Here is a 10,723-nt window from a genome sequence, read left to right as displayed (position 1 = left end):
TGACCCACCCTTCCCCTTATTTTCCTCAATTCGGTGGTATGTACAGTGCATTCTTGACTGCATTCTATTCCTTTCCCCTGTTCATAGAGTCTACTATACATCAGTTAATTTATTTATAACTACTTACATATTACCCAGTGTGTTTACTTCTAGATTTACTTTTACATTCTAGCTCCCACAAATGAGAGAAACCATGCAACCTGTGTTTTTCTGGGTCTGACTTACTTCACTTACTATGATTTTCCCTGAGTCTTTCCATTTCCTTATGTATAGTACAATATCATTCTTTCTGATGGATGAGTAGAATTCCATTGTGTGTATGTATGTATATATATATATATATATATGTATACATACATACATACATACCACATTTTCTTGATCCATTCATCCAGTGAGGGGCATTTGGGCTGATTCCATGCCTCGGCTATAGTGAGTAATGCTGCAATGAACATGATTGAACTGTAGCTTTAGTGGGATTTAGCTCAGTGGAAGAGCATTTGCTCTACCTAGCATTTGCTAGGCCCTAAGTTTGATCCTCCGGTCTGGAACAAACAAAAAGCCACTGCAGCAGCCTGAGAACTGGCATTCAATGGAAATTCTTTTGGAACAGCCACATTTCTGCTTTACCAATTTAAAAACTGTTCACTTCACTGTATTCTTTTTCCCACTGCTACCATGGTTAGAAATGCTTTTTATTAAACTGGACTTTATGGTGAAGATTTGTGCCTTCTGGAAGAACATGAAAAGAAAGAGTTGAGTCTGTGATGTCTGTGTCTGCCTCATGAAGAACATGTGTGTGGCACTGACATCTTCATGAGAGCCCATGGGAGAAGCTTCTCTCTCCTCTCATGTAGAGCTCACTTAAGGACTGGCTCATTTAAAGCTAGGCTCAGGATAGCAAACTAAAATGGTGTCATAAGGACCACTGGCCCTGGATGGAGATGGGGAAAATGTGTAGTAACCAAAACTTCTTTTAGGAAGACTATATTGTTTATAGTTGAAGGGTATATCATGAAAAGCCACTTGGCATGATGGTAAGAATACCAAAAAGTACATTCAAATAACAGGATGTTCAATAAACTCCCCTCGGAGTAGGGTGACTGGACTCAACTGATTTTGTTTTGCTAAGTGAGGAAAACTTTGAGGGCCAGAAACAAATGATCTGAGAGAGTAGATGAGAAGCTAAATCCTGTCATCAGACATTCTTATTCACCTCTTCTTCTTGCTATTCCAGCACAAGTGAACAGGAAATTTATTTTTTAAAGATGGTTATCTTAAAGACTTCTCTGAAGAGGAAATGAGAATGGACAAAAGACATATGAAGAAGTGTTCAACATCACTGGCCATAAAAGAAATGCAAATCAAAACAACATTGAGATTACACTTCACCCCAATAAGAATGTCCTTTATCAAGAAAACTAATAATATCAGATGCTGAAGAGGATATGACCAAAAGGGGACCCTACTACACTATTGGTAGGAGTGTAAACTTGCTCAACCACTCTGGAAAGCACTATGGATGTTCCTCAAAAGGCTAAACATAGAACTCCTATGACCCAGCAGCCCCGCTTTTGGGCATCTACCCAAAGGATTACAAGCAAGACCACACTAAAGCCACCAGCACAACTATGTTCACTGCAGCACTATTTAACATACATAGCTAAAATATGGAACCAATGCAGACGCCTCTCAGTAGATGAATGGATCAAAAAAATGTGGTACATATACACAATAGAATTCTATGCCTCTATCAGAAAGAATGACACTGCCCCATTCTTAAGGAAAAGGAAAGACTTGGAAAAAAAATTATACTAAGTGAAGTGAGCCAGACCCAAAGAAACATTGACTCTGTGGTTTCCCTTATTGGTAATAATTAGTACGTCTAAGATAGTCTTAGCAGAAGAGCACAATAGCTCAAAAGCTATGCCGGTATGATGCTAAGTGCAATGAACTTTAAGTTATGGAAATAAGTGGTTTACCATTATTGTTGTTATTTTCAATGTACCATGTGAAGTTATGCCATTTTTTTTTTTGTCTTTCTTCCCCAAGATTTTGCCCAGATTTACTGATTTCGGTACCCTGGGTATTGTATATATGTTTATTGGAACTAGGGAAGGGAAGGGAACATCAAAATGGAGAGACAAAGGGTAAAAGACAAACCACTGCAACAGCAGTACTTACAAAACCACATGCTGGGGCTGGGAATATGGCCTAGTGGCAAGAGTGCTTGCCTCCTACACATGAAGTTCTCGGTTCGATTCCCCAGCACCACATATATGGAAAACGGCCAGAAGGGGCGCTGTGGCTCAGGTGGCAGAGTGCTAGCCTTGAGCGGGAAGAAGCCAGGGACAGTGCTCAGGCCCTGAGTCCAAGGCCCAGGACTGGCCAAAAAAAACACACACAAAAAAACCACATGCTGTAATCCGACTGTACATTTAATTGACGGGGAGGGAAATGGGAGTGGGAAAGAGGGAGGAAAATGAGGGAGGAGGTAACAAGTTTGGTAAGAAATGTACTCACTGCCTTATGTATGAAACTGTAACCCCTCTGAACATCACTTTGACAATAAATAAATAAATTTTGTTTTAAAAAGATGGTTATCTTAAAATGATGCTCCCCAAAGTAGCCTTTACTCCTCTTCATTCAGCCCTAATAGGAGACTCTTTTGTGGTTAAACTCCTGAGTAATTCATTTGTGTTGTGTTCATGTTGTTTGGAGACCATAGCCACCATGGTTCCCTCTCTGAGATGGTTGGAGCAGAGCTGAGAGCTAAACATATGGTCCATCTCTCACAGGTGTGCAAGGCTTCCTGCACACTTGTTTGTGCTAAGCTCACTCCTTGACCCATTCTGTGTCTAAATTTTATTTCCTTCTACCTCATTTTTTCTGCATATTTTATTGTGTCAAATAGTATGCATCTTTTCAAACTATCTTGACTTCTTAGTACTTTAATTTAAATTCTTTTTGTTGTTGTTTTTGTTTTTTGCCAGTCCTGGGGCTTGGACTCAGGGCCTAAGCATTGTCCCTGGCTTCTTTTTGCTCAAGGCTAGCACTCTATCACTTGAGCCACAGTGCCACTTCTGGCTTTTTCTATATATGTGGTGCTGAGGAATCGAACCCAGGGCTTCATGTATATGAGGTGAGCACTTTACCACTAGACCATATTCCCAGCCCCTTCCCCTCCTCCCCCCTTTTCTTTACTGGTCCAGGGGCTTGAACTCAGGGCCTGGGGCTTGTCCCTGAGCCTCTTTGTGCTTAAGGCTAGTACTCTACCACTTGAGACACAGCACCACTTTTGGCTTTTTCTGAATAGTTTATTGGAGATAAGCATCTTCATGGACTTTCCTGCCAGTATCCACTTAGAACCACAATCCTCAGATCTCCGCCTCTTGAGTAGCTAGGATCACAGGTGTGAGTTAGAGGTGCTTGCTAACTTAAATTCTTTCATAGAGATATGATATGAAAATAATTTTTCTTACACCACTCTTTCCTTCTTATAAACCTCATAAAGTAACAAGACTGATTTTGTTTCCTATAAAATAGCAATTATTGGCATTTGTTTTACAATCTGGATTCCATTGTTGTGGTCTTACATAAATTAATGAAATAACCTAAGGATATATTTTGGATGAAGATTCATAATGCATCTGGTAGCCAGGGAGAATCAGTGCTCAATTTGACAAATAATGAAAGCTATACTTTTCCAAAAATAAACATCAACAGAAAAGTAGCTAAGAATGTCAACTATATATAGAATCTAAAAACGCAATGACATGTAAGTGGCTAATTCTACATCTCTCTAAATAAAGCTTCAATGTATATTTTCATTTAAAGTGATTCAATATATAATTAGTATTACTCATGTATCATATGACTAATAATGAACAAATTATAGGCCTTAAACTCCTAAATGTATTTCTTATTGTCTACCAGGTACTTCCAATAAGATGTCCCAGAGACATGTTGAACTCAACATCTTCAAACTTATCATTTGCTTGTCTGTCCTGTTGTTTGCTGTCTCTGTTATTAGATCACTGTTCAAATGCCTCCTTATTCTGAACCCCACATTGAGCTGGTCACCTAGTCCCCTGCTTAGATCTGAAATCTGCTTTCAGTATACTTGCTCTTCTCTGTCCCTTGAGCCATTTCAGATCCCATCATCTCTCCACCTTAACTAAGGCATCCTGTGAGCTGTGTGTGCACTTCAGGGTATACATAAAACAGCCTTTTGAATAGGTGAATAATATATTGAGAGTGTTAACTCATATTTCTCTCTTCCTTTTAACATTCTTGGCATCTATAATGCATCTATAATCAATACTGTTGTCCTTGTAAATAAATAGTGGAGGACTGTCTAGTCACACATTTTTTCATGGACTGTGTAATTGAAATGATTTGGAGAAGGGCAATTTAGATAAATACATATTATAGAACGGACATCATTTAATAAGTCATTCATTAGTTAATATAAGTAAAGCACATAGAATAAAGTAAGCGCGCTACATTTCATGTTATTTCTAGGAAAAAAGCAAATTAGTTGGTTCTCCAACTTGGTTCTGGCCGCAGATGTGCTTTGTCAAGTCTGTGTGACCACAGACTGATGCTGTGGTCCAGACAGTTAAAGAAGAAAGGTCACCATACTCCAGCACCATCTCTAAAGACATATTCACTCTGCTTCCTTGACCACTTCTCAACCACGCAGTCATCTCCTTATGTCACATAGCTGGTCGTGCCCCATCTAGCACAAAACATCCTTTCCACACCCAATTATTTATAAAGTCTCAAATTCCCTTGGCAAAAGGAGGAGAGTAGTTGTAAAGTTAATCTCTAAGATGTGGAGTTTTGTATTATACTGTACCTGCTGAGAAAATGCAATGAAGGAAAGAACAATATTGACATTTAAAAAATCAGACAACATAGCTTCAAGCCTTTCCCTTATGTGTGATCTTGGGTAAATTGCTATCTCCAATCTTAGATTTCCTAATCCTATGAAAAGGCACAACTATATTTGCCTAGTAGGATGATAAAATAACCAATGAAATGTATTTGGGATCAATAACTTAAATAATAAAGAGTAATTCCCAATACAACACTGTTGGGAGGTAGAGCCTTATAAGCAGTGATTGAGTCATGTAGGCTCTGCCCACATGAATGGATTAATGTTGTTGGTGCAGGAGTGGGCTAGTTGTCCTAAAAGTGGACTGTTAAGCTCCATCTTGCTCTCGTGCTCTTGTACTCTTGTGCCCTTCTCTCTTCTACCATGTGTGAATATAATATGATGGCCCTTACTCAATGCTTACCCAGATCATGCATTCCTCAGCCTCTGAAGAGTAACCAAATTTATTTCCTTTATAAATCACCCAGTCTTAGGTACTCAGTTACAGTAGCAGAAAATGAAAACAAATATTTAATATTTTAGCCTGAGAATACTTGAAAAGAAATGACAATTAACTTGAGATGTACCCTAATTGCAGTGCTGTAGGCAGTTGCAAGAGAATGTCTTATGGCCTGGCTTCAGTGGAGATAAAGAGCTGGGAGGGAAGAACAAGGCTAGAGAGACAGGGACAATGACAGGGTTGGAAAATAGAATGTCTTATCTTTTCTATTTCCTATGAAGTATTAACTACCCTAAGTATTGCAAACAACTTTACTGTCATCTGATTGCAAGAATTCAAAGACCATTCCATCCAACACTGAGAAAACTAAAGCAGTAACCTTTATTTTATACATACAAACAGTATAAAATGTTAATTATGTAAGAGCTGTGTTTCGTTTACAATATATTATATTGCTTCAAGCCAATGCAAAAACTTCATACATTATATTCCTTATTTCATTGTGTTTACAATATATTATATTGTTTAAGTGCCACCACAACAGTGTAATTTCACTTTTAATAGCAAACTCTCTGCAATCATTGTCAGGTCAAAATATATTGTATGAGAGTTTAAAAATAAGAGCAATTGTTAAAATGTGACAAGTATCTAAATATATGACAATAACATTTGAAATTCTGTAATTTCAGCACTATCCACTGTCTAATGTAAATGTTTGTGATTTTTGCCCAATTTAACCTCTCTAATGTTTTCCAGCCCCTCAACACCATGAAGACATTGTAATTTTGCAAATATCTGCCAACTATACACTGAAAAGACAAAATTTTTTAACCTGATCAACTGGCATAATACAAAAATCCGTCCTAAAGGACTAAAAGGAGAAAATCTATACCATCACGCTACAGACATACTTAGAAACTTAAAAGGAAGAGTAAATATCAGCTTGGTGATTTATAATGAAGCTAATAAAATTCAGGCCAGTATTCTTAAGTGTAATGAACATTATTTGAACCTTTAGCACATGAAAGGTTAACGAAGGCTATGAACTTGGTGTAACTTAAAACGTTTCAGATGCGGGAGTTCACCAGATGTAATTGGATTCAGGTGGATCCTGCCGCTCCTCAGTCTTTTTAAGTGAAGGCGTGTGCTGCCCAAGCTGGGCGCCTGCTGGCCTCAGGGCATGCATGAGACTGGCTCCATACCCTGCAAAATTATTCACAGCTTAAAAGAAATGAAACTACAAAAACAAGCTCTTCAGATTCTTCATTAACCATTCAAATGAAGTCCATTTTCCCTTTTCAACCTAGGGTGGAAGACCACAATGACCACAAAAAGCTACCTGAATGAAGAACTGTGGCAAAGTCAAGAGCTTTGGTAACAAAAACTTAGCCAATCTGCCTCCCATTGAACTCATTAAATGTTTTTGCTACAGGAAAACTCTGTATGTGTGTGTGCATGTGCGTGTACCCATGTTGATACCCGGGCTTCAACTTGGGGTCGCTCATTCTTGCTAGGCTATTTCACTCAAGGCTGATGCTCTACCACTTGAGCCACATCTCCACATCTGGGTTTCTGGTGGTTAACTTGAGATGAATCTCATGGACTTTCCTGCCTGGGTTGCCTCAGATCTTAGCATCCTAAGTAGCTATGATTAGAGGCAGGAGCTACTTGCACCCAACATATAGAAACTCTTAGTGTAGACTTTGGATTAATTGGACTGAATAGAAGATGCATGTTCTTCACCCAAGGGTGGATACAGATCTTCTGCTAAGGTTTCCATGGATCCTTCTGCATTTGATCACTGGTCCTTTTCATTACATCATAAAACCAGTCTCAATTATGTTGATCCTGTCCACTATTCATATGGATCATGAAATCCAATGTGCTATGTCACTTACACAAAAAGGAATTTTGTAAGAATTAAAGACCTTCATCATATGTGCTAGAGAAAGAGTTGTGACCTGATCTGACTCCTTTACAATGGGATTCATGAATTGTGCTCACAGACAGCATCTATCCATTTTCAGCTTAGTATAATCTAATAGTGAGTTATACTGTTTGAGACCTCCCTTCCTTTTACTTGTAAACTTCTGACAGTGCTTTGGGTATGGTTCATTTCTGACTTCCTAAAACTGACTGTCTTGACAGCAACTACATTTGATCTAACAAAGCACTTCATATGCATGTATGAAACAGAGTAATGAAATTCATTAAAAACTGTCGAAAAGGTGGGAGGGTAAGTAAGAGTAATAGATTGGATGAATTTGATTATGAAGTACATCATATGGATGTGTGGAAATACCATGGTGAAATCCCTTTATGCAATTAATATATGCTAATAAAAATAAATGAAAAAATTACAAAACAATCTGTATCAATGCTCCTTTGCATCCAAGTCAAGTTTGTCATCTTGTTTCTTGTGGTTTTTCAATGCAAGCATACTGTTTCACTATTGAGAACAGAATACTTTGTTCTTGAATATGTTCCTTTGAATTGTCAGTATGTAGGCTAGTAGCTCATGGAACAGTCAAAACATGAGCCAACAAAGCTCTGGAGTAAATCCCTACCATGCTGCTTAATGTGCCACCCATGAAGCCCCACCCTCCCTGCTGGTGCAGGAAAGCCTAAGCAGGATGTCTGTCTCCAGGATTCTCTTCCCCACTATGACGCCTGGGTGCCTGGGACCTCCCAACATGTCACCCCACTAGGAGTCTGTGCTATGAATCACAGCTTCTTTGTACCTCCCTCCAGTCAAAAGATATCCCATTCTTCCCTTTTGATTCTATTGTGTATAAGACAACTGGGTGGCTTTCTAGGGGGAAAACACACTTGCATTTGAATACAGAACCAGGCACCTTCTTGGCACATGGTGCATGATTTCAGGAGGTATGCTGATGGCAAATGAAGCACGTGGTCTCCAGTGAGGTGTTTTTTGGATGCTGCAGGCCCAAGAACTTCATTCCCTGATTGCTTTACTACAGAAGGCCCTCTAACTTGCCTTCTTATGGAAGAGGGTCTGAGTGTCTTCATCAGAGGGAACAAGGCCAACCTCTCATCACTCTTGGTGACAAGCCAGATGTGTTACTCACATCTGGATATATGGACTGCTGGCATATGTGGTCTGACTTCCAATCATCCCTAGGCTCCAAGGACTTGTGGAAAACTACTTTGTTTCTGGGACAAGTCTTGGAGTTTGTGTCCAGTTGAGGATGGTATGAAAGATTTGGCTTATTTTTTACTAAAATGATTCTAGAAATGATTGTTTCCCAGGCTGAGGATAGTGGCTCACAACTATAATCCCAGTTCTTCCAGAGCGAAGCAGGGGAATCACTGTTGGAGGCTAGCCAGAGGCAAAACACATTAGACCCTAGGGGAGTAACTCAAATAGTAGAATGCTTGCCTAGCAAACTCAACTCAAGGCTTCAGTTCAAATCCCAGCTTCCCTGACACCCCACCCCCCGCAACCCCCATAAGGAAAAAGGAAAACAAATGGTTAGTTTCAATTATGTCTTTTAGTCTACAGATTTCTTCAAAAGAATGTCCTATTGGGGATACCATCCACCCACAGGAACTAGTAAGGAGCTAGTTTCCACCTGAATGAAGCCTATTTAATCAGCCATCTAGCCAATCACTGGGTAAAAAAGAAAGAAATCAGTAGCATAGTGTAGTCTAGACCATATAGGCTCCTATTTTAAATCAATATGCATATATATGTAAATTTATATAAATTTTTCCTAGGTTTCAGAATAATATGTGAATATTGTAAGATAGGTACAAACATTAGATAGATTTCAATCAACTAGTTCTATGTCAATTATCTTTACACACACCACACACACACACACACACACACATATAATATAAACTCTTAAGAACTAGTACAAAAAAGGAAAAAAAAAGGTAATATTACCCTTTGGCATCAGAACTAATTATATTCACATTAGCTGGGGTTCATACACTGCTCTTTGGAGGCCACTAATGTAGATTTCACATGGCCTGATAGGTAAATCTGTGTCCACTATTTTTGAGCAACATAATCAATCACAAAGTGAACTTTTTACTGCAGTGTTTTGCATGAATAAATTTTTCCTTTCCTCAACGTGTATTAGACAGTGGGCCATGTATACTGCTGACTTCCACCTGCCTCAAGCATGAAAACTGTGCTGTTCTGCTCACATGCTACTTGATTATCTCTCACAGGAATTGGTACTCCATAGGCAAGGGCCTTTCTTTCTGTTAACTGAGGTGTCACCCATGCTCGTTTCCTATTTAGCACGCAGAAGACACCAGTAAATACTGGCTTCATTTTATGTATATAATAGTCAAGTGGTTTACCACTTTAGCTATTTTATGTTTGGTTACCACTAAGTTTGGAAAAACGAAGTACAATTCCATTGTAATATCTCTTCATAGAAGGCTTCATAGACCATTTCTTTCCCTCCAAAGAATACTTTAAAAAAGACTATTATTACAATTCCACTGAAAAATTTTAAAAAGTAAAACTCAGGTTTTTTATGTAAGTTGGAAAGTCTTATGTTTTAAGATCAGTAATCATATATACTGATTCTATAATTAATTTAAAATTTTTAGATTAAAAATTAAAGAAAAGGAAACTTAAAAAATAACCCCTTTCATAGCTAACATACTGTGTTATCAAATCAACCTGAGTTCCTAACTTAATCTAGACAATATTTGTGATGATACTTTACAGGGCTGGTGACATTGAGCCATGATGTCTGACTTTCCCATTCTCAAGATTCTAGAGTTTGAAGAGGAGGAGAGCAGGGAGAGGAGGAGAAATTGCTGTTAGTGACATGGTAAATAGGGCTGAGTTAGGCTGGCTCCTCAGATGGCCTCCCACTCACTTTTATTGCAATGTCTTCCATGCCAGCCTTCTTGACACTGGCATTTGTTGGGTTCATGGCAGGTTCCATGGGCACCACAGCCAGGCTCACAAACAGCTGGAAACAGAATAGGTGAACATTTCCTTAGTTTTGTTTTTTTTTTCAACAGATTTACACAGCTACTTTACCTGTAGTTCTTTAGAATGAGCTAGTTTGGGGCTGGGAATATGGCCTGGAGGTAAAGTGCTTGCCTCATATACATGAAGCCCTGGGTTCAATTCCTCAGCACCATATATATAGAAAAAGCCAGAAGTCGCCACTTCTGTGGTTCAAGTAGTAGAGTGCTAGCTTTGAGAAATAAGAAGCCAGGAACAGTGCTCAGGCCCTGAGTTCAAGCCCCAGGACTGGCACCAAAAAAAAATCTCGTAGAATGAGTAGTTTGGGCTTCATCCCCCCAATTTTTTTTCTTAAGTCAATCTTCATCTCAAAGGCAGTTTTAGACTCCCTGGAGAAGTCTTGAGTGATCTGAAACTACATGTC

General features: G+C 38.8%; 1 protein-coding gene across 1 annotated transcript in view; it reads right to left on the bottom strand.

Moving 5' to 3' along the window:
• Nucleotides 1-6,074: 6,074 nt before the first annotated feature.
• The window catches only part of Wif1 (WNT inhibitory factor 1), a 61,958-nt gene continuing 57,309 nt past the window's right edge, over nt 6,075-10,723 (bottom strand). The window contains exons 9-10 of the mRNA XM_048349801.1: nt 10,205-10,300; nt 6,075-6,542 (exon numbers count right to left, since the gene is read on the bottom strand). Coding sequence (XP_048205758.1) covers nt 6,421-6,542; nt 10,205-10,300 — 218 coding nt within the window. The 3' untranslated portion in view covers nt 6,075-6,420. The remainder of the gene's footprint in view (nt 6,543-10,204; nt 10,301-10,723) is intronic.

This window comes from Perognathus longimembris, chromosome 1 (assembly GCF_023159225.1).
Source record: "Perognathus longimembris pacificus isolate PPM17 chromosome 1, ASM2315922v1, whole genome shotgun sequence".
NCBI lineage: Eukaryota > Metazoa > Chordata > Mammalia > Rodentia > Heteromyidae > Perognathus > Perognathus longimembris.
Note: the sequence above shows the minus strand (reverse complement) of the source record. Positions and strands in the feature narration are given on the sequence as shown.